Source organism: Olea europaea, chromosome 18, assembly GCF_002742605.1.
Source record: "Olea europaea var. sylvestris chromosome 18, O_europaea_v1, whole genome shotgun sequence".
Classification (NCBI taxonomy): domain Eukaryota; kingdom Viridiplantae; phylum Streptophyta; class Magnoliopsida; order Lamiales; family Oleaceae; genus Olea; species Olea europaea.
In genome coordinates, this window is record NC_036254.1 from 15,678,396 (window position 1) to 15,703,536 (window position 25,141).

The 25,141-nt window shown below is 43.0% G+C and overlaps 1 protein-coding gene across 1 annotated transcript in view; it reads left to right on the top strand.

The window, feature by feature from the left end:
• The first annotated feature begins 1,890 nt into the window (after nucleotides 1-1,890).
• The window catches only part of LOC111366796 (purine permease 3-like), a 29,957-nt gene continuing 6,706 nt past the window's right edge, over nucleotides 1,891-25,141 (top strand). The window contains exons 1-3 of the mRNA XM_022987491.1: nucleotides 1,891-2,613; nucleotides 16,685-16,775; nucleotides 23,514-23,722. Coding sequence (XP_022843259.1) covers nucleotides 1,900-2,613; nucleotides 16,685-16,775; nucleotides 23,514-23,722 — 1,014 coding nt within the window. The 5' untranslated portion in view covers nucleotides 1,891-1,899. The remainder of the gene's footprint in view (nucleotides 2,614-16,684; nucleotides 16,776-23,513; nucleotides 23,723-25,141) is intronic.

Genomic DNA, 25,141 nt, shown 5'->3' on the forward strand with positions numbered 1-25,141 from the left:
TCCACTTGTGCCACTTGCAAGATATTTTCAAAGATACAAGCTAAGCGCGAGTTGGCGAAGATCTTATCAAAGGTGCAAGCTAAGCACGAGTTGGCAAGAATAATATCTTCTATGCAAGCTAAGATTGAGTTGGCGACAACTTGCAAGGAAAGTTGTAAACTTATCCACTTGACGACAACTAAGCATGAGTTGTAAACAACTAGCACGAGTTGTGAACAACTAAGCGTAGGTTGTAAAGTAAGGCCACTTGATCTTAAGGAGGTTTAAGTTTTGCCTATAAATAGAGATGGAAGTCTCATTTGTAAATCATGTAGAGTTGAGTGAATTTATTCCTTAGAGAGATTGTAAAGTTTTCCCTTTCACTTATACAAAGAAAGTTTCTCGACCTTACTTGTTTTTCATATATCCTTTACTTCTAAATTCTCCTCTCAACGTAGGTATAATTTAGCCTCCTTGGTTAAATTATTTGTGAGCGTGGAAAGGCTGACTTAACGTTTTCTCGTGAGGTGCGGGAATTGTCAAGCGTTAAGGCCGCACGGTTCTAGTTGTTCGGGTGTAACGAAACTAGGTCCGTGACAATTGGCAGCTACACTAGCAACTATTTTAGCTACCAACAAGCAACAGATTGCTGTTGGTTAAGACAAATAATCAAGCAGCAATAATGTTGCCTCAACAGGCAGCTAAATAACTGTCTTAAACTGATAGTTAAGAGGGGGAAAAATCAAGTTGCCTCGACTCGGGCAAAGAAAAGCCCAGTTTAAAAAAGTCTAAGCCAGGAGTTCGGCTAGCGAGCTGACTTAACTTGTTGACACCTCTATCCCTATTAAATTCATTCTTTTTTACATTATACATCCACATCATTTTTATATACTTATCTCATCATTATTACTTCAATTCTTTCATTTATTATCCACACTAGTTTTATATATTTATCTCAAATTTTAAAATAAATCTACTATATCATAATTCCTTCATAATCCTTTCATATTTTCAATCATTACAATCAATAAGCACTGTCAAATTGTTTTTTACTTGTTTTGATAATTTTAATAGATCAGCCATCATTTGTTTTGAATTTGATAAAATTAAGAGAAAAAAGTTAAATATTTTAGCAGAAAACTCAAATTCTTATTTTGATAATCCAAGGAGAAAGATAATTTCCAATGTTTTCAATTCAAGAAAATCAAGAAAAGAAAAGATATTCCCACAATAAAACTCAAATATTTCAAAATGAAATTTCTTAACTTGAAATCAAAAGGCACATCAACAAATAATCCAACCACAAATTAAAATTAAGAATCCTTCACATACTAAATCCATCAAACCCACGATAAAAGATAATCCTTTGCCCCCCAGGGCACATCCGAGTTGGTGGAACAATCACTTCGCTGGGACGCTGGAAGCAAGGGTGGGGAGTTCGATTCCTGGAGTTAACACTGGGAGCCATATGGAGAGAAAGCCATTGGTGTGAACAAACGCCCAGTGAGGAGAGCTCTCTTTGCGGAAGGATCCAAATAAGTTGTGGGAACCTGGGAGCCAACAAGGGCACATCCTGCGATTTACCTCCCTGAGCTGCTGAGGGGTCGGAGGTTCAGGGACAAGGATCTAGTCGGACGCAAGCCCGGACACCTTGAAAAAAAAAAAAAAAAAAAAAGATAATCCTTACTTTTTAAAACATTTCATATCTTTCTATATCTGTATGTATTTACTCTAATGATGTCTCTTACAATAAAAATAACTTCCTTCAAAAGCTATTCTAAAAATAAAAGTAAAAAATGTAATGACAGTCTCATAAAACGTCATACTTTTCTTTGTTATAATTTTCCATGAGCCCATATCCTAAGATCATTTACTTATTTATACCTAAATGATGGTTGCTGTTTGTTGGATACAGCAAACATGGAAACTCAAGCTAGCAACACCATGAAGAAAGCCCTTCTGGGCCTCAACTGTATAATACTAGCCATAGGCAACTGCGGCGGTCCTCTAGTAATTCGTCTCTACTTCATCCGAGGAGGCAAAAGAATCTGGTTTTCAAGCTGGCTAGAAACCAGTGCCTGGCCAATCATATTCATCCCTCTCACAATAGCATACATGCAGCGCCGCAAAACTGGTGGTGCCACTAACAAAACCCAGTTCTTCTTAATGAAACCTCGCGTACTTATCACATCAGCTGCCATCGGAGTTTTGACCGGACTCGATACCCATCTCGACGCCTATGGTGTTGCGAAACTACCAGTTTCGACCTCTGCTCTTATTATTTCTACCCAGCTTGCATTCACTGCAGGATTTGCATTTCTTCTTGTTAAGCAGAAGTTTACTGCTTATTCGATAAGCGCTATAGTTTTGTTGACTACTGGGGCTGTAATTTTGGGTCTTCATACAAGCAGTGATAGACCAGATGGTGAATCGAAAAAGGAATATCTTTTAGGGTTTTTCTTGACACTTGCTGCAGCAGCTTTGTATGGACTCATTTTGCCGCTGGTGGAGTTGATGTATTTGAAGGCTAAACAGACTATTATTTATACATTAGTATTGGAGATACAGATGGTTATTTGTTTCTTTGCTACTGCCGTTTGTACCGTTGGAATGCTTATCAACAATGATTTCCAGGTTCGTTCTCTCTCTCTCTCTCTCTACGAGCCTGGATATGTTATTACAAACTTGTTATCCAATTGATACATTTTAGACATTTACGAACTTCACATTTATAGGGTAGTTTAGTGGGGCCAACAGCCGCAAACGAGCCGAATTGGCTCGAATCATGTGCAAGCTGACTTGTAATAGATGAGTTAAAATGTAATTTTTTGTCAAAAATTGGACAGTCTAGCTTGGCTCAACCCATCCGCTCCACCCATCCCACAAAGGGACAAGGTGGTCGGGAGAGCCAAGCAGGGATTTCTAAAAATTAGCCAGCTCACACTCGACTCGCCCTATATGTCAACACAAGTTGGCTCGCTCTGTGGATTGGATTGAGAGTCACTTGACCCATTTAACATCCCTACATCTTTTTAATAAATGGGAAAAAATTTACCTATTTTATAACACATTGGTGCATTAGTGTCTTTTTACTAGCTAAGGGTGGATAACGTTGCAACGTGTTCAAAATATAGTACCAATTCTAAAAAACATATATCAATTCTCCTACAGCATTTGAGATGTGTCGTCCTCCTTAAACTTCCCTTCTAATTGTCCTTCAATAAAATTTTTGACGTCTTGTCACATTAAGTCTTGTTAATAAATATGATGTTGACACATTCAAGCATATGTGCATAGCATATATTGTATTCATGTGTTTGCTTTCGTCTGTGTAACAAAGTAGGGCCATGTCCAAATTCTAGACAGGATTTATTCACTAAATGTCACCTTGTTGATTGCCTACCGTTTAAGTTTCTTTGCATAGAGGAACCTTTATTTTCTCGTGCCGCTGTGGAGAATTTTTTTCTCGAGTCTAGGCAGAACATTGGGTGTATTGCGTATTGCATACGCTATTGCTTATTCCAAGCTGATGAAGTGCACTGTCAAAATTTTAGTGAATAATGTTATGTTTCATCGTTAGAGATGTTATTCCACTTTTTCATTGATTTAAAAGTCCATAAATGTGAGAAGCAAACAAAAATGATATAATAAATGTGAAAAGCATACAGAAACAACTCTGAGTGTGATGTAAGAGATAAAATTAGTAAAATATAAGATATAACATAAAAATTTATTAAAAATTATATAAACATAGTATTGCCCGTTCGAGCCCCTTGCCGAAAATAATCACACTACATGCACATCTTAGCTTAACCCCTAGTTTGACATCCATGTGAGTGATAAAATTTTTATACATTAATTCTAACGATTTTTTTTTCCCCCAAAAAGTAGTCAAATTTTTTATACATAGATAGTGTTGACCCCAAAAAGTGCGTCAATAGATGCCGGTCTCACCCACACTTGTGTGGGCGAATGTCCGATACGGTAAGACACGTGCACGGTTTAAAACGAGCGGTTCAAAGAGGCGTGGGAGTAGCCCAACGACGCGGGACGATGACGTTCGGAATCCGACGGGTTGTTCGTAATCCGATTGTACAATAATAACCAACCGGTGCTCGTAAATGTATATGTAAAAGTGTATAAACTCGATTTGTGTATTGCAAGTAACTGAGAGAGAGTTGAGTAAATGTAGTTTTTAGTATTGATTCTTGCATTAGCCTTTGACATTACACAATGGGAGTATTTATAGTGATACATATGAAATGGGAGCCCTTGGATGAAGTGGCACGTGGCCTCATCTCTTTAGTTCAAACGTCTGTTCTTAGGTATGGGACTTGACTTGCTAGCTTACGACGCATTTATTACTTGCGCAGGTCCTTTATACTAGTGACAAGACTTGTCCTTTATACTTGTGACAAACATTCCATCAGTCATTCGAATAAGATCTCTGAGCAGGCGATCTCTTGGGAGAAGTGACAGTGGGAGGAAGCTCCTTGTGGTTAAGAGGCTCGTGCATGAGCTTCGGGGCTTCGACCATTTGACAAATACTTCCACCTGAGGATCTCAGCTAAATTCAACAGGTTTCATGCTTTGGGTCATGGGGCTCGGTAGCTGGACTTTGGCAGAGTACGTCGGATCGTGAGCCTCGGTGGATGGACCTCGGCTCGAAGAAGTTCGGATGTAGCCCACCTCGGCAGGAATGCCACGTGGATCAGGATGTGTGGGCCATTGGCCCGGGTGGGTAGGACAGGTGCGACAATACGCAACAATAGTCCCCCAAATCCAAGTATAATCATTAATGTAATGCGTGGACTTTAATGGAGTAAAAGTTGAAAGAATTTTTGAACCCCAAATAATAGTCCCCCAAGTCCAAGTATAGATATTTATATCATGGTTGGGGTTCGAGAAGTGTTGCCGTGGATGAATGATGAAGAAGCCGAGGTGGTTGAATAAACCGAACCTGCGAGGCTTGATTGCTGAATGGCGAGGAGGAAGCCGAGGTGGTTCAGGAAACCGAACCTGCGAGGCTTGACTGCTGAATGGTGAGGACGAAGCTGAGGTGGTTCAGGAACCGAACCTGCGAGGCTCTGATGCTGAATGGCAAGGAGGAAGCCGAGGTGGTTCAGGAAACCGAACCTGCGAGGCTTGATTGCTGAATGGCGAGGAGGAAGCCGACGTGGTTGAGGAACCAAACATGCAAGGCTTGCCGAGGTCCAATGGTAATGATTGTGCGTTGGCTGCTGTGCCAATGATTTGATGTTTTGTGCTTGTTTTCGAGGAAAGGTGGCTGAACCGTTACGACTTCCAAGGCGCTGCTGCCGTAGAATTAAAAATGCAATTATGAGGGCAGCTGGCGCTTCTAGAAGCAGACGTGTTGGAGAGGTGCGTGGGAGGCACGCATAAATCTGACGCGTGGATTTAAAAACTGTTTGAATTCAACGCCTCGGATTGGATCTGAAATGGAAGGCTCGGATTGACTGAGATTTGAGCTGACGGCTGGGGTTCGGCTTGGACCTTTATAAAAGGCAAGAAAATCCCAATTTTCAGGATTTTTGAACACTTTGCACTCTGAAACTCTCTCAAATCTCCAATTTTCTGGCGTCGAGGTTGTCTGTGATATTAAATTCCGGCTAGTCTCTGTTTGTGTCGAACTCCTTTAAGTACTGTTTGAATAAAAAACCCTTGTTACTGTCTTTGTACTGGCAAAATGGAGTCCACTTCAGGTAGGGAGCTTGTTACAGTGGCGTCTTTAGACTATAGGGTCGGTCATGGAGGGATGTCCGAGGTGGATAGGTATGCCATGGCCGAGGAGGCTGTAGATTATACCCAAGAGTGGGGGGCTTCTAGAGTGCCCTCTAATATGACCGGGAAGAGGTTGGGAGAGCTTAGGAAGAGGTACATTGTACCCCACTACATAGAGATATTAGTCCCTGAGCCGAACGAGCGGGTCTGTTATCTGAGGCGCAGCTACGTGGCCGTGTGTGAATACCTGTTCAAGGCAGGTATTCGTCTTCCTCTGCACCCCTTCTTTAGGGCGGTGCTTAGGAAATTCATGCTGTCGCCAACCCAGGTTCTGCCCAACGGGTGGAGCCAGCTGGTCGGCTCGTACTTCCTATGGAAGGAAGTGTCACTTGGGGAGGACATGCCTCTTCACGTGTTCATGACCCTGTTCCAGCCCCGGGTAATTGGAAAGGAGTCAAGGGGGTGGTATTACCTCACGCCTTGGGGGGCTCACGTACCCTTTGTGGTGGGACTTCCTTCCTCTATCAAGGGGTGGAAGGAGTCCTGGTTCTGGGTGCGAGGTAAATGGCAGGCAGTGGAGGGTGACAAAGCCCTGTCATGCACAGTGCCGACCCAGTACTACGAAGCTCATGAGTCTCCCGACCTCTGCTTGTCTTTTGAAGTCAGAATATGAATTCGTCTAACTGTTGGGGGTTCCTTTGCAGATAGTAGTAGGAGGTTCGAGCTCAGCAGGGAGGAATTCGAAGTGATAGAGGACATTTACAAGAGGCCTCTGAAGCTTCGCCACTCCGATCACCTAATTGGCAGGAGCAGATACTTTTTGGACTTCGAGTTGATGGCATCCAGAGGTATGAGGCCCCAACACTTGATCCCTTGTTTTTATCCTTATTGTTTCTTATGCTGATGCTGATCTGACGTATTGTGCAGACAAATTCAAGAAGAGGGAGTACCCAGCTCCGGACATGGCCTCTATCTTGAAGGCCACTTCTACTGCGAAGGCGAGGCCCCTGAAGCCTGGGTCCAGCGGGGCAAAGGAAATCTGAGGCAGGGTTGAGCACCTGTCCAAGGACTGCACTCCCAGGGCTTCGAAGGAGGCAACTACTCAGAGGCCAGAGAAGCCTAAGGAGCCTTGGGGCAAGGAGAAAGTCTCTGAGGAGACTAAGAAGAGGAAGCTGGTGCACATCTCCAGCTCAGCTAGCAAGTTTGGGACCTCAGTGTCCCATAGGGCCTAACAGACTGGAGAGCCGAAGCTTCTTGTTGCAGCCTCCAAAGCCATCAAAATGGAGATGGTAAGAGAGATAGAGGCTGAAGAGGCTAGGGTAGAGGCCGCAAGGCGAGCAGCAGAAGCCGCCGAAAAGGAGGCAGCAAAGGAGAAGCCGGTTCAGGAAAAGGGGAAGTCTCCAAACTTCCTAGCTCGGAGGGGGGAGGAGCTGGCCCCAGCCTTGGTGGAGGCTCTCCCTGAGGAAATCAGAAGTGCCACCGAGAGCTTTTACAAGTTCTGGACAGAGAGGTGGCAGCTGCATGCCTCGTCTTGTGATGCCACCGACTTGACAAGGGCACTGGTGAGCCAAAGCGCCCGGACCTTTGGCCTCGCGCTCTAATGCAGGGAGGCCTTGAGCAAATTCCAGACAAGGACCCACACCTCGGAAGGGAAGGCTGCCTCCCTTGCAGAGGAGGTTAAAGTTGCTAAGGCCGAAGCCGAAGAAGCCAAAGCCCAGAGAGTTGAAGAGGCGGCGAAGCTTGAGTCTGCTTTGACCCAAATTGAGGCCCTAAAGAAGGAAATATATGAGTCACAGTGCGAGGTGGCCTCCTTGACAAAGAAGGTGGAGGTCTCCAATGAGCACCAAAAGGTGACTGCTGAGGCTCTTGAGAGGGCGAATCTTTCCTTGGCCAGTGCTTGAGATGCCTATCAGTTTCTCGAAGGCCAGGCGAAGTGGTACATGAACGACGCCTCGGTTGCCAGAGAAGAGGCCTGAACTGCAAGGAAAGAGGCGGTGAAGGAATACATCACCAATTTCCACACTATAGAGGAGTATAAAAGCTTCAGCTCATACTGGAGGAACTTCGCCTATGCCGAAGTGCTAGAAAGGGCAGAGGAGCTGTATCCCAATTTGGACCTAGCTCAACTTAGGTCCGAATTTGTGGATGAGGTACCTCAGACCTCAGCTGAGGAGGTCCAGGGTGATGAAGAAGTTGATGCCGAAGCCTCAAGTGCTGAGGCAGAGAAAACAACTACTGATGCCCAAGTTGCCGAAGCCCCTAGTGCCGAGGCGCCTCCGTCATCTAGCCAGGCATAGACTAGGTTTTATTTTTCAGTAATTTGGATGTAATGGCCAGAGGCCCTCCTTTGTAACCTTTGAAATATCAATATAATATCTTTCTTCTTTCATTGTTGCTTTTTGTCGAAGTTTTTATACCTCGTTAAACAAATTTACTGGAACTTGATGGAAACTTTGTGAGCTTTGGACTGAAATAAATGAACATAACTTGAGTGACTGAACTGTACGAACCTTGGACTTAAGCAAAATAACATGACTTAAGGAGATGAACCGTGTGAGCCTCGGACTTAAGCACATTATCATAACTTAAGGAGATGAACAGTGCGAACCTCGAACATTTCAAATAATATGACTTAAGGAAATGAACTGTGTGAACCTCGGACTTAAGCACATTAATATGACTTAAGGAAATGAACAGTGTGAGCCTCGGACGTAAGCACATCAACATGACCAAGGGAGACAAACTGCACGAACCTCGAACTGAAGCACATTAACATAACTTAAGGAGATGAACAGTGTGAGCCCCGGACTGTAGTAGTTGTAGCTTCTCCCCTTGGCGTTCAGCAAGGCCAAAGGGAGGTATGTGCTAGCGCCACGGAGTTCAAGCGAGGTGGCCCAGAGGTAGGTCCCGAGCCTCCCCTCCGAGGTGACGACGCATCCCAGACATGGTGGATGGTGCAGCCATGTTGAGGCTTCTCCCCTTGGCGTTCAGTAAGGCCAAAGGGAGGCATGTGCTAGCGCCTCGGAGTTCAAGCGAGGTGGCCCAGAGGTGGGTCCCGAGCCTCCCCTCCGAGGTGACGACGCATCCCAGACATGGTGGATGGTGCAGCCATGTTGAGGCTTCTCCCTTTGGCCTTCAGCAAGGCCAAAGGGAGGCATGTGCTAGCGCCTCAGAGTTCAAGCGAGGTAGCCCAGAGGTGGGTCCTGAGCCTCTCCTCTGAGGTGACGACGCATCCCAGACATGGTGGATGGTGCAGCCATGTTGAGGCTTCTCCCCTTGGCGTTCAGCAAGGCCAAAAGGAGGCATGTACTAGCGCCTCGGAGTTCAAGCGAGGTGGCCCAGAGGTGGGTCCCAAGCCTCTCCTCCGAGGTGACGACGCATCCCAGACATGGTGGATGGTGCAGCCATGTTGAGGTTTCTCCCCTTAGCATTCAGCAAGGCCAAAGGGAGGCATGTGCTAGCGCCTCGGAGTTGAAGCGAGGTGGCCCAGAGATGGGTCCCGAGCCTCTCCTCCGAGGTGACGACGCAGTATGACGATTTAATCAATGCATTTTATTGGGCTATAGAAATATTACAAAGGCTGGGAAAGTCATCCAACATGATACAATTCATTAATAAAAGATTCTGAGGTGTTCAATGTTCCATGGACGGGGTTGTGCCTTGCCGTCCATGTCTTCAATCCAGCAGGTTCTGGGTCGGATTTCTTCTCTGATCTTGTATGGACCTTCCCAGTTCGGCCCCAGGGAGCCGGAACCAGGTTCTTTTGAAGATGGGAAGACCCTCCTGAGTACAAGATCGTTGATTCGGAATGACTTCTTCTTGACTTTGGAGTTGAAGTACCTTGTCATCTTTCTTTGATAGGTGCCTAGCCTCAGCTGGGAGTCATTCCCTTCTCTCCTCAATGAAATCGAGGTCGAGCCTCCAAAGCTCGTCGTTGGTCACTTCGCTGAAGTGCAGACGCGGTGGAGATGGGAGTCCGACCTCCACGGGGCTCATCGCCTCAGTCCCAAAAGCCATGAGGAAAGGGGTCTCTCCAGTTGGGGTCCTGGTGGTGGTTCGGATTGCCCAAAGTACTTGGGACAGCTCATCAACCCAAGCTCCCTTGGATACATCAAGCTTTCTTTTTAGGACGTGCTTGATTGTCTTGTTTACGGCTTCAACTTGGCCATTGGCTTGTGGGTGGTGAGGTGTAGAGAAGTGCTTCTTTATGCCAAGATCTTCACACAGTTTTTTGACCTTCTTGTTATCGAATTGCCTGCCATTGTCTGAGACGATCAAGTAGGGAATTCCGAACCGGCAAATAATATTCTTCCATAGGAACTTGGAGGTTTTTGCTTCTGTGATTTTTGCCAGTGGTTCAGCTTCGACCCACTTTGTGAAGTAATCAATGGCCACTATTGCAAAACTTGCACCTCCTCTACCCTTAGATAGGGGGCCTATGAGGTCAACACCCCATTTCGAGAAAGGCCAGGGGCTGGAGACTGCAGTCAAATCCTGTGATGGTCGTCTTTGTACGGGAGAGAATCATTGGCACTTATCACATTTTCGCACGAATTCGTGGGCATACCGTTTTAGGGTAGGCCAGTAGTACCCTTGCCTCAGTATTTTTTGTGCCAGAGATAGGCCTCCAGAGTGGTTGCCGCACACTCCCTCGTGGACTTCTCTCAGTATGTAGGTAGCCTCTTCTCCTCCGACGCATCGTAAGAGTGGAGAGGAGAAGCTTCTCTTGTAGAGGATATCATCAATGAAAAGGAAGTGGGCTGACCTCCTTCTCAGCTTATAAGCGTCATTCTTGTTGGTGGGCAGCGCCTGGTCTTTCAGATATGCTATGATTGGTTGCATCCAGGTGTAGCGACCCACATGAGTAGCTCCGAGTCTTTGCTACTAGCTAGCTTCGAGAGTGCATCCACATGAGCGTTTTCGATGTGGGAAATCTGGGTTAACTCGAACTTCTCAAAGGATGGGATGAGGTTCATCACCATATTCAGATAAGAGGCCATCGTTTTGTCTTTGGCTGAGAAGTTACCATTGACTTGGCTAACAACCAGCTGGGAGTCACTACTGACGAGTAGCTTCTTTACTTGCATTTCCTTGGCGTGTCTGAGGCCTGCAAGGAGTGCTTCATACTCTGCAACATTGTTGGTGGCTTTGAATCCGAACCTCATGGTCGAGGTGAGTTTGTGACCCTCGGGGCTGATGAGGACAACCCGGGCACCTGAGCCGACCTCCCCAGCTGAGCCATCGACGAAGAGGCTCCACGTGGGGGGTTTGACGGATTCCATGATTTCATCCACCTCGGGTAGGTTAGCGAATTCAATAACAAAGTCAGCTAAAGCTTGCCCTTTGATGGCTGCCCTAGCTTTGAACATAAGGTCAAATTCACTTAGTTCCACTGCCCATTTCAACAATCTTCCCGAGGCATCGGGCCTTTGGAGAACTTGCCTTAGGGAAAAATTTGTGAGTAAATGGATGGTATGAGCTTGAAAGTAGGGTCTCGACTTCCTAGAGGCCGTGATTAAAGCCAAAGTGAGCTTCTCCATATCGGGGTATCGGGTCTCCGGCGATAGGAGCGCTTTACTCGTATAGTAGACGGTAAGTTGGGTGGACCCTTCTTCTCGAATCAGCACCGAACTGATGGCGTCATTGGAGATGGCAAGATATAGTTGCAAGATATCACCGGGCTTCGGCTTGGAGAGGAGGGGGGCCTGCCCCAAATGCCTTTTCAGTCCTTGGAAGGCCTCTTCACATTCCTCAATCCATTGGAATTTCTTCCCAGCCTTGAGCACTTTGAAAAATGGGAGGCACTTGTCAGTCGCTTTGGAGACTAAGCGACTAAGTGCTGCCACTCGTCCAGTTAAGCTTTTCACCTCCTTTGGTTTTTGAGAGGACCTCATCTGGCACAGAGCCTCAATCTTCTTGGGATTTGCTTCAATTCCTCGCTGGTTGACCATGTATCCCAAGAACTTGCTGGAAGCCACCCCAAAGGCACATTTCAAGGGGTTGAGCCTCATCCTGTACCTTCTCAAGATTTGGAAGGTGTTGTTGAGGTGCGCTATTTGATTCTCTGCTTCTAAGCTCTTCACCAGCATGTCATCCACGTAGACCTCCATTCTCTTGCCAATGAGGTCGGTAAACATTTTGTTCACGAGTCTTTGGTAGGTTGCTCCGGCATTTTTCAACCCGAAAGGCATCATTCTGTAGCAATAGAGACCTCGGTCCGTGATGAAAGAGGTGTTCTCTTCATTGGCCGGGTGCATGGGGATCTGGTTGTAGCCGGAGTATGCATCCATGAAACTCAACAACTCGTGCCCAGCCGTGGATTCCACCAATTGGTCAATCCTTGGAAACGGAAAGCTATCTTTCGGGCAAGCTCTGTTAAGGTTGGTAAAGTCGATGCATACCCTCCATTTGCCATTGTGTTTCTTAACCAAAACCGGGTTGGAGACCCACCTCGGATAGGTGGCCTCCCTGATGGAGCCATTTTGGATGAGCTTCTGAACCTCTTCCTTTAGGGCCTCATACCTCTCAGGGTTGAGGGCTCTTCGTTTTTGTCTATGCGGGGCAACATTAGGATCAATTTTCAAGTGGTGGCAGCTGATCTTGGGGTCTATGCCCACCATGTCCTCATGCCTCCAAGCAAAGAAGTTAAGGTTCTTGCCTAGGAAGTCCTTAATCTTTTCTCTCAAAATGCTGGATAGGCCTCTTCCTATTTTCAACACCTTGGACGGATCTCGGGGGTCGGCTAAGAAGCTCTCAAGTTCCTCTACAGGGGATGCTTGAGGCTCATGTTCCATTATGCGGGGGTCGATCTCATCAACGATCAGCACCTCCTGAATAAGCGGTGCGTCAATCATATCGACATCTTCCTGGTCAGTGGGAGTGTCGCCTGGGACCTCCGCCATGATCACGTGGACGTCCCGGGGCTCTACCTTCTTAATGGAGCTTAGATAGCACTCTCTCGAACCTCTCTGGTCGCCTCTTACCGTTGCTACCCCATTTTCTATTGGGAATTTCATGCATAGGTGGTGGATGGAGGTGACTGCTCCCAATTCCTTTAGGGCCGGTCTGTCCAAGACTCCGTGGTAAGCCGGCCGGCTGTCAACTACGAGGAATTCCATGAAGTTCATCGTAGTTTGGAGAGATTCTCCCATCTCCAATGCCAGTGTTATCTTTCCTCTCGGAGTGATGCTATCTCCGGTAAATCCGTACAATGGAGTGGTGGTGGACATCAACTGATGGTCCAATATCATCTTGTCAAAGGCGGACCCAAATAGGATGTTGACGGAGTTGCCGTTGTCGACTAGCATTCATTTGAGCCCATTTCGGGCTATGATAGCCCTTACCACCAGCGCATCGCAGTCGGGGTAATGAACTCCCTCGGCGTCTTCCTGGGTGAAGACAATTGGTGGTACTTGGTTTCTTCGAGAGCTACTGTCCACAATGTAACTCGTCATAGGGGGGTGCTTAGCCTTCCTAGCATAATTTCTTTTGGCGTTCCGTATTTCACCGCCAACATAAGGGCCTCCAAATATGGTATCTATCTCGTGGATAGGGGCCTCATCTTGAGCTTGCCTATTTCTTCGATGTTTATGCCCTCCCCTAGGCCTCTCTGTGTCTTGCTCTCTTTGCCTTGGGGATACATCCCGTTGACAAGGAGCGCCCACCTCATGTCCATGTTAGTTGTCTTGCCTGGGCGGGGGCCTGTTCGCCTGGGGTGAGTTATGTCTTTCTCTGGCGGGTTCTTGCCGGTAGCGGTGTGCATAGTCTCTGCAATTCGCGGTGTCGTGCCCATAGGACCTGTGGTGCAAGCAGTATCCAGGGAGGTTCGAATTGGACCTATTTCTAGGTGCAAAGCCTCGGCCTCGGCCTCTTCCTCTACGGGGTCCCTGCTGGGCCTCCATCTGATGTGGGTCAACAGTTGGGTTGACATCCTCATATACCAAGGTTGGAACCGCGTTCAGAGTTGTGGTGGCCAGGGCTTGGCCGGAGTTCTCATTTTCGGCTCGGTTCATCTGGTAGTCCATGAGGTGGGAGGTCGGTCCCCTACCTCGCTGTCTTTGAGGAGGTGGGAGGCCTCTGCTTGCTCTGTTCCTATGCTCAATCAATTCTTCATTGATTATCTCCCTTCTCATCATCTCTAGTAGGGCGTCATAGGTGGTGGGGTCTTGATTCTGCACATCCCTCCAGAATAGGGTGTTCATGTTCAAGCCTCCTCTCAATGTAGATAGTGCTTCTCTGTCGGTGACTTGTACGCAGTAGGTCATCTCATCGGTGAAGCGGGATATGAAGCTTTTCAGGGACTCGCCATGTGCCTGTTTCATGTCTTGGAGACGCTGGATGGGGGCCTCTCCTTCCTTGCTCACTGCGAACCTCTTCAAGAAGGTAGTTTTGAACTCAGGCCAGCTTCGAATGCTCTCGGATGGTAGCCTACTATACCAAATTTCGGCCGCTCCACTGAGGGTTAAATGGAATGCTCTGCACTTTACGGCTGGGGTGGCACCCCTCAGGTTCATGTGAGTTTTGTAAGCGTTGAGGTGCTTTTCTGGGTCACCTCTCCCATCATACTTTGGTATTTTTGGCATGACATAGTGGCTCGGGACCTGGGCATTTCTTAGTTCTCTTGAAAATGGTAGGTTCTCATCATCATCGTCCAAGTCACAGGATCTCTACTGCTCGTCAGAATCGTAGTCTTCGGCCTCGTACCTCGGTTGTTGGTTAGACGGTCCGGGCCGGTTCCTAGCCTCTTCCTCTCTCCTTTGCGGCCTACTTCTAGGCAGGACAGCGCAGGGGGCATTTTCATGCCTTCTCTCCGACTGCTGGGGCATCGGAGGTGGAGGCTGTGGCCTCGTCTGGGGCTGTTGAGTCTGTTGTTGACTGGGCCTTAGTTCGGCAGGGCTGATTCTGTCAAAAACACTTCCTGATCTCCTATGTCTTGGGTCTTGCTCATACGGAGGTGGAAAGTTATCATGGCTCATTTGGACCTCGGTGGGTCGGCCAGATGCGTAGTTGGAGGAAATGTCGACTCCCACTTCCCTCTCGAATGGGCTTTCACCCCGGCCATAGTCTGGCGAGGCAGCCCTATGACTCTGGGGAAGCTTTCCTGACCTTGCATTTGGGCCATGTGCTCCCTCATGGCCAAGTTTTGGTTGGCTATAGCCCTCATGTTGGCTACCATATAGCCATTTCTCTTGATAGTCGTGCTGTCGCACGCATCCCACCTCTCCTTTGGTGGTGGTGGAGCCTTGTCCGAGCTGCTGGGGCAGCAGGCTGGGGAGGCACATTCGTGCTTTCTCTTACCCTCCTTGGGGGAGTATCTTCGTTAGAACTCATTTTTCTTTTATCAAACTTAGATTTCTCTAAGTGATAAGGGTTCCTCATATTCTTTTTCAAGAACAAATCCTTTTTCAAGGGGGGTTACCCAAATATTTTTTCAGTAAGCTTCTACCACAAGGTTGTTCGTGGTTATGGTATGGTTTCCCATAGACGGCGCTAATCTGTTGACCCCAAAAAGTGTTCCAACAGATGCCGGTCCCACCCGCGCTTGCGTGGGCAAATGTCCAACAAGCTAAGACACGTGGACGGTCTAAAACGAGCGGTTCAAAGAGGCGTGGGAGTAGCCCAAGGACGCGGGACGGTGACGTTCGGAATCCGGCGGGTTGTTCGTAATCCGATTGTACAATAATTACCAACCGGTGCTCGTAAATATATATGTAAAAGTGTATAAACTCGATTTGTGTATTGCAAGTAACTGAGAGAGAGTTAAGTAAATGTAGTCTTTAGTATTGATTCTTGCATTAGCCTTTGACATTACACAATGGGAGTATTTATAGTGATACATACGAAATGGGAGCCCTTGGATGAAGTGGCACGTGGCCTCATCTCTTTAGTTCAAACGTCTGTTCTTAGGTATAATACTTGACTTGCTAGCTTACGGCACATTTACTACTTGCGCAGGTCCTTTATACTAGTGACAAGACTTGTCTTTTATGCTTGTGACAAACGTTCCATCAGTTATTCGAATAAGATCTCTGAGCAGGCGATCTCTTGGGAGAAGTGACAGTGGAGGAAGCTCCTCGTGGTTAAGAGGCTCGTGCATCAGTTTCGGGGCTTCGACCATTTGACAAATACTTCCACCTGAGACCTCAGTTAAATTCAACAGGTTCCATGCTTTGGGTCATGGGGCTCGGTAGCTGGACTTCGGCAGAGTACGTCGGATCGTGAGCCTCGGTGGATGGACCTCGGCTCGAAGAAGTTCGGATGTAGCCCACCTCGACAATGTGTGCCACCTCGGCAGGAACGCCACGTGGATCAGGATGTGTGGGCCATTGACCCGGGTGGGTAGGACAGGTGAGACAATACGCAACAGATAAGTTTCAAACTAAGTGTACACAATGAGTGCACACCTAGCTTAATTCTATCGAAGATATTGAATTGGTATTGTCATATTCTCGCAGACTTGGGTTTAGACCAAAGTCATCTTTATGTTCATGATTTCAAATCCATCAATCCTATTTAAAAAAGATAAAACCAAAAAAAAAAAAATTAAAAATTAAAAAAATTAAAAAAATTTAGTTAATTACTTAATTAATTAAGACGGCTTAGCTTACCAACAAACGAATGTAAGACATGGCCGTACCTTTGTCCATAAACTAATATAATTCTATTATTATTTGAACGAGTCTCCATTTATATAGTTTCAATCTTTCTTTCTTTATTTTTTTTTTTATTTTTATTTTTATTTTTTAAAGATTAATCTCTTATCTGCTCTCTAATTGACCCCTTCTATTGATGAGTTTCATATTAAAAAAATGCATTCAATTACTGTCCATTCTTACTCAACACTCGCCATGACTGCTAATTTTACATATTAACTCACGAATAATACAATTGGTATTGATAATTTTAATGGGCTCAAATGCTATGTCTGAATTGTTAATTAACAGTCACAAGTGTCAATTTGTAGGCAATCTCAAGGGAGGCGAAAGAGTATGAACTTGGAGAAGGCAAATACTATTTGGTAGTGGTTTTCAATGCAATTACTTGGCAGTGTTTCTGTTGATAAATAATGGCAAATAATAGTGTTACCGTAATTTATATTTGGGCAGAGTAACGACGTTTGGATGGTTTTGAACGGTCGAGGCAAGGGTTCGACTCTTTCTCCTTAAAACGATAATGCCCCGCACTGATACTAACTGTATTGCAGCACTCGTTTCTCAAGATACAACGACCTCGTCTTGTAATAGTAGTACTCCAAATTACAAGACCCGATAAACTCGTAAAGTTTAGATCTCTCCACACACACTAGATGACTGGAATGCACGAAAAGTAATTTTCGAGGACTAAATTATAAAACAGAAATTATGCAAGGACAAAGGGATAATTTCGGGAGAGTAGGAATGAATAAAAATCGGGGCATGGGGGCCTATTTATAGATGTTGAAAGGTTGTGTCCCAACAGACACAACTGCCGAAATGTTGTGTCCAAAAGACAAACTGTTTGGACAGTCAACCGCCACTTTGGACAGTCCACCGTCACTTGGACAGTCAACCGCCACTTTGACAGTCAACCGGCTAAATTCTAGAAGCACCGTACCACGTGTCACACATAGAAAATTCGGGGAAGGAAAAAAAATTAATAATATAAAATATATTATTATTATTATAAAATAATATAATTAAATATTATTTTACCAAAAAATATATAACATCTTGGCCCAAGCCCACGACCCGTGATCGTGATCGTGACCGTGCCGAGCCGAGCCGACCGGTCGGACGGACGGCAGCGGCGGCGCGCGCGTGTGGGTTTTGGCTTAACCTACTAGCATGTAGGTTCTCTCCCCCTCAAAGACTATTGGTACCCCTTGGGGCCCAAACCCAAGTCCCAAACTTGAGTTATATAAGGTGGTTTATATTTTTCTAGTTTTCCTATGTGGGATTAGTATTTTTCAATTTCCCACCTATTTTATTTCAACATCAAATGGGTATCTTTTGACCTTAATTTCTCATTCACCCTAAATTGGTTTTGAGAAAATAAATATACCATATTAATCTAATCATGGAGTAGAACACATTCGGCCAAAGATATCTTATTTCCGATTAACGGGACCCACTAAATTAATTGGTCAAAAGTTGGTCAAACAAACTAATTAAAACCAATTTTTCCAACAATCCCCCACATGAATGGAAATTAATGCAGTAGACTATGCAAACCCTAAAGAGAGATCAGGCGGAATGTTATCGCATCTGGATAGGTACCTTATGGGTTTGAACCTTCCGTAATAGAATACTATCGAATTTACTTGGCTAATCAGTGAACGCGGTGTCTTGAACTGTCAGCCGTTTTTGTAAATCAAGACAATAGTATCAACACAATAACCTTCCTAACATTTTCGAGTTCTCACTGTTGTGTTCATTTTGGCCTTTAACAACTCTTGGATTTCATAAGTGCTTTAGAGAACTTTGAAACATTCTCATAGAAGCGGCCACACTTCACACTTGTATAGGTGATCTCCTATTAAGAGTACCTGCCGTACTCTACTTAGGTAGTCCAAGATATAGGAATCATTAAAAGTATAACTTAACCTGAAACTTTCTGCAGATAGCACTTCCTTATCATAGGAATGGGTAGGAGTTAACTCCGAAGTGCTTATTGAATCTTCATAACTTAGTTGTCCCATTGAACCAAGATTTTGGGATCTCCAGTCAGCAAGGTTGGGTTACCATTACAAAGATTCTTATGTAGTAGGCTTTAAGCCCATTCCCCTTGATAGGCAGTATACTTGATCTCTTGGTAAGCCTTTGGTAAGTGGATCTGTCAGATTTTCTCTAGACTTTACATAATCTATGGAAATAATACCATTTGAGATCAACTGCTTAACTGTATTATGTCTTCGAGGTATATGTCGAGACTTACCATTATACATACTACTTTGTGCTCTACCGATAGCCGACTGACTATCACAATGTATACTAATTGCAGGCACAGGCTTAGGCCAACATGGAATATCCTCTAAAAAATTTCGAAGCCATTCTGCTTCCTCTCTAGCTTTATCTAAAGGTATGAATTCAGATTCCATTGTGGATCGAGCTATACATGTTTGTTTAGAGGATTTTCAAGATACAGCCGCACCACCAATGGTAAAAATATACCCACTAGTGGATTTTGAGTCTTTTGTATCTGATATCCAATTAGTATCATTGTATCCTTCTAATACAACTGGATATCTCGTATAATGTAATCCAACATTTGAGGTGTATCGTAGATATCTTAGAACCCTTACCAGTGCTTTCCAATGGTCATTATTTGGGTTACTTGTATATCTACTAAGTTTGTTTACTGCATATGCAATATCCGGACGAGTGCAGTTTGTAATATAAATTAGACTGCCTATTATCCGAGAGTATTCTAATTGAGATACGGGTTTGCCTTTATGTTTAGCCAACTGTAGACTTAAATCTACTGGTGTTTTAACTGGACTTTCATCATACATATTAAACTTTTTAAGTACAATCTCAATATAGTGAGATTGAGACATTACAAGTCCCTCAGATGTTTTAAGAATTTTAATTCCTAATATTACATCTGCAATACCCATATCTTTCATGTCAAAATATTTTGTCAACATTTTCTTGGTATTTGTTATCATATCATAACTACTACCCACAATTAGCATGTCATCAACATATAGACATACAATTATATATGCATTAGGAGTAGTTTTAATATAAATACATTTATCACATTCGTTAATCTTAAAACCATTTGACAATATAGTTTTGTCAAATTTTGCATGCCATTGTTTTGGCGCTTGTTTTAGTCCATATACTGACTTGACGAGTCTACGCACCTTTTTCTCCTGTCCAGGAGCGATAAACCCTTCGGGTTGTTCCATGTAAATTTCTTCTTCTAGCTCACCATTTAAGAAAACTGTTTTGACGTCCATCTAATGGATTTCCAAATTATGTAATGCTGCAATTGTAATTAATACTCTAATTGATGTTATCCTTGTCACAGGTGAGTATGTATCGAAAAAATCAAGGCCTTCCCTTTGTTTGAATCCTTTAACTACCAATCTAGCCTTGTATTTATCAACTAATCCATCAGTCTTTAATTTTCTTTTGAAAATCCATTTACAACCTAATGGTTTATTACCAGGTGGGAGATCTACCAATTCTCAGGTATGATTCTGCATAATAGAATCATTTCACTATTGATAACCTCTTTCCAGAATGGAGTTTCTGGACTAGACATTGCTTCATTGAATGTCCTAGGCTCATTTTCTAACATATAAGTTAAAAAATCTGAACCAAAAGATGTAGATGTATTGGTTTTTTTGCTGCGTCTTGGTTCTTCATCACTTTGAGGATTACTAATCGCAGAATCATAAGTTTGTTTTTGCAGGCTTATTTCTTTCCTATCTTTACAAGGAAACTTGTCCTCAAAAAATACAGCATTCCTAGATTTAATGATAGTATTTTCATGTATATCCGGAATGTCAGACTTATAGGAACCGATAAGCACTACTGTTATTAGCATATCCAATGAATATGCAATCAATAGTTTTAGGCCCTATTTTAATTTGTTTAGGCTTTGGTACTTGTGCCTTAGCCAAACACCCCCACACTTTTAAGTAGTTGTACGAAGGTTTATGACCTTTTCATACCTCATAAGGAGTTTCGTTCCTACCTTTGTGTGGTACTTTATTTAGAATGTGGTTAGCTGAGAGAATTACTTCCTCCCACAAATTCTGTGGTAAACCAAAATTAACCAACATAGCGTTCATCATTTCTTTTAGAGTGCGATTTTTGCGTTCTGCAATACCATTTGATTGAGGTGAATACGGAGCTGTAGTTTGATGAATAATCCCAGAATCTGAACAAAATTCATCAAACGGTGCTCCATATTCCCCACCTCTATCACTACGAACAAATTTTATTTGTTTGCTTAGTTATTCTCAACCTCATTCTTGTACTGTTTAAATGCTTCTAAAGCCTCGTCTTTACTCCTTAACAAAAAGACATAATAATACCTTGTGCAATCATCTATAAAAGTAATAAAATACTTTTTACCTCCTCTAGTTTGCACAAACTTTAAATCACAAATATCACTGTGAATTAATTCTAGAGGATTCGAGTTCCTTTCAACTGAATGAAACGGTGTTTTTGCTAATTTAGCCTCTACACATGTTTCGCATCGATGATTTTGATCAAAGGACATTGAAGGTAATACATCTAAACTTACTAATCTTCGTAATGTATTAACATTTACATGTCCTAACCTATCGTGCCATAAGTTAGAAGACTCAATCAAGTAAGTAGAAGATTTATTTTTATTAATATCAAAATCACGGAGTACAGGCATTACATTCAATTTGAATAGCCCATTGGGTAAGTACCCTTTGCCTACAAACATTCCATTTTTGGTGAGTACAAACTTGTCAGATTCAAATACCAGCCTAAACCCATTCTTGCTTAAAAGAGCTCCAGATACCAAGTTTTTGCGAATATCGGGAACATGTAGCACATCGATGAGTGCTACTTCTTTCTCTGATGTCATTTTCAGCACTACTTTACCTAGACCAAGAACTTTTGATGTTGCTGAGTTGCCCATGAAGAGTTGTCGCCCATTGATAGGAGTGTAAGATGAAAACATCTCCTTATCCGCACAAACGTGACGAGTAGCGCCAGTATCAACCGAACCATTCTCTCAGATTATCCATCATGTTTGCTTCAAATACAACAGCCGAGAGCATTAGTTCAGACACTCCATTAGACAGCCTGTCTTCTTCAGTCAAGTGCACTTGGTCCTTTTTGTTTTACTTTTTCTGCCGGCAGTCCTTTGCAATATGACCAGGCTTACCGCAGTTATAGCAATCTCCTTTGAATTTCTTGGCCTTGCTCTTTTGCTTGCTATTATTCGGGTGCTTCCTTTTCTTGCTAGTATTTGGCTCCACCAAGTTGACTATAGCCTCCATTTGCTGCTTTCCAGACTTCTTTTCAGCATTTCGATTGTCTTCCTCAATTCTTAATCTAACAATCAAATCTTCAAGTCCCATTTCCTTGCGTTTATGTTTTCAAGTAGTTCTTGAATCTTTCCACATTGGTGGTAATTTTTCGATAATTGCAGCTACCTAAAATGGTTCACAGAGCTTCATGCCTTCTGCATGTATATCGTGTAAGATAAGTTGTATCTCTTGGACTTGAGTCATTACTATTTTAAAATCTACCATTTTGAAGTCCAGGAATTTGCCTACAACAAATTTCTTCAATCCAGCATCTTCTGTTTTGTACTTCTTTTCCAATGACTCCCATAGTAATTTAGCCGTTTTGACGGAATAGTATACGTTGTATAGTGTGTTGTCAAGGCAATTGAGGATGTAATTTCTGCACAAAAAGTCACTATGACTCCAAGCATTAAATGCTGCTCGTTTTTGAGAATCTGTTTCCTTTTCCTCAACAGTTGGAGCATCCTCTTTCAAGATTCTGACCAGATTCAGAGTCGTGAGATAGAACAACATTTTCTGTTGCCATCTCTTAAAATCCACTCCCGTGAATTTTTTCGGTTTTTCCCCGTGAGCATTGTTAGGGGGTACGACAGACGTACTACTACTTACCATTATTGTTTTAAGATTGTTGATAAATAATAACAAATAATAATGTTACCGTAATTTATATTTGGGCAGGGTAACGACGTTTGGACGGTTTTGAACGGTCGAGGCAAGAGTTCGACTCTTTCTCCTTAAAACGATAATGCCCCGCACTGGTACTAACGGTATTGCAGCACTCGTTTCCCAAGATACAATGACCTCGTCTTGTAATAGTAGTACTCCAAATTACAAGACCCGACGAACCTGTAAAGTTTAGATCTCTCCACACACACTAGATGACTGGAATGCACGAAAAGTAATTTTCGAGTACTGAATTATAAAACAGAAATTATGCAAGGACAAAGGGATAATTTTGAGAGAGTAAAAATCAATTCTGATTTTTGGAATGAATAAAAACCGGGGTATGGGGGCCTATTTATAGATGTTGAAAGATTGTGTCCCAACAGACACAACTGTCAAAAAGTTGTATCCAAAAGATACAAACTATTTGGACAGTCAACCGCCACTTTGGACAGTCGACCGGCTAAATTCTAGAAGCACCGTACCACGTGTCACACACAGAAAATTCGGGGAAGGAAAAAAATTACAGTTGTGTCCAAAAGATACAAACTGTTTGGACAGTCAACCGCCACTTTGGACAGTCGGCCGGCTAAATTCTAGAAGCACCGTACCACGTGTCACACACAGAAAATTCGGGGAAGGAAAAAAAATTAATAACATAAAATATATTATTATTATTATAACAGCTTGGCCCAAGCCCACGACCCGTGACCGTGCCGTGCCGAGCCGGCTGGTCGGATGGACGGTGGCGGTGGCGTGTGCGTGTGGGCTTTGGCTTATAGGTTCTCTCCCCCTCAAAGACTATTGGTACCCCTTGGGGCCCAAACCCAAGTCCCAAACTTGAGCTATATAAGGTGGTTTATATTCTTCTAGTTTTCCTATGTGGGATTGGTATTTTTCAATTTCCCACCTATTTTATTTCAATATCAAGTGGGCATCTTTTGGCCTTAATTTCTCATTCATCCTAAATTGGTTTTGAGAAAATAAATATACCATATTAATCTACTCATGGAGTAGAACACATTCGGCCAAAGAAATCTTATTTTCAATTAACGGGACCCACTAAATTAATTGGTCAAAAGTTGGTCAAACCAACTAATTACAACCAATTTTTCCAACAATCCCCCTTTGGGGTCAATTGGAGTCATTTTCTGCTCTTCATCTCTTCTATCGGGCATCGTCATAGCTGCTCCATTACCCGTCACAAAAGTATTAGCAGTTATTTTTTACCATGAAAGGTTTCAAGCAGAAAAGGGCATTTCTCTTTTCCTCTCACTTTGGGGTTTTATTTCCTATTTCTACGGTGAGATCAAACACAACGGCAACAGGAAGAATGTTACGCATGATGCAAGCCAAACTGAGTTGACTCCAGTTGTTCCCTGATCAATTTTATATGTAAAAATTTTGCACCTCCATCCCAATTATATAAGCTTATTTCGTTTTTTACATGGATTAAGAAACCTTCTTTAATGTCATTAAAAAATTAGTTTTACCAAGACTTTTCCAAGTTTACCTCTATTTAATTTTCAATATGTGTGGTAAATTGTTGTTAGAATTAGTAAAGAATTTGAAGAAGAAGAAATGAGGGTTGTTCCATGTTTCCAAGAAGTGGAAAATGTTTGTATTTAAATGATTTCAAGAAAAAGTCATATTAAGTGGGAAAAAATTGAATAACGGTATACTGGTAAATGAACAAAACAAAATATTCTAAATTAGAAAACAAGCCTATATATTTTGGACCAGAAGAAAGAAAAAAAAAAATGAAACTCAACCTATATAATTGGGGGCTAATGGAGTACTTAATCATGTACAGAAGAAAATAAAAGAATTACAATTCCTACCACAAATTTGCTTTGTGTTTAGACAAAAAATGTAATAAGACTATTTATATAATCTTGGAACACGAACGACTATCTATTATCTACATTTATCCAATTGTCTAGCATTCAATAAAAATCTACACAGAGAATAAGAATGAGAGGATTATGATTTCTCTTTTCTTGTGATAGGAAGAAATAATTTTCTTTTCCTTCTCTCTTTTTACTCTCATTTGTGTTTGACTTATTAGGTTTCCGATTTCAATACTTAATGATGTGAACTATTATTTTATCTCATCAAAATACGATAAACTAAAATACCATTTCAGTTTATCATTATTTTGCCTAAATTAATTAATTCACATTCTCGTCCTGGGATTGATATCAAGTAATGTGTCAAGGTAACACATGTGACGAAAAATATCATATGGTATGACAATCAAACTTATTCATTTACCGTGAAACTATAATTCATTCGTAGATATGATCTGATCAATTACAAGATATAAATTGTGTCAATCTCAATTATCGATCATATCTTTCATTTCACTATTAAGTCAATGTAAGTTGAAAACTCTTTTTGACTTGTGAATATACCTTGACTAAAGATTTCATTATCAACTTAATTGAATAAAATAGAGATCAAATATCTTACTTTCTAAGATGACGAATCCTATATTGATCATTCACAACCCTCAAATGATTCTTGACGTATTCGAATAATTTCGTATGAGCGACTCTCGGCAAAGCAACGCTAACATTACTGAACTATGATAGTCCCCAAATAAAGCACTATGATTACCTCAATCGATGGACCAATTTCACTATTGAACGTTAGATATTAACCACTAATACTCAAATAGTTATTCATGTAAAATCTCTTTTGCGAGTTTCCACTATTTTGTTCTATTCACGCGTTCATTTAAGTGTACTACAC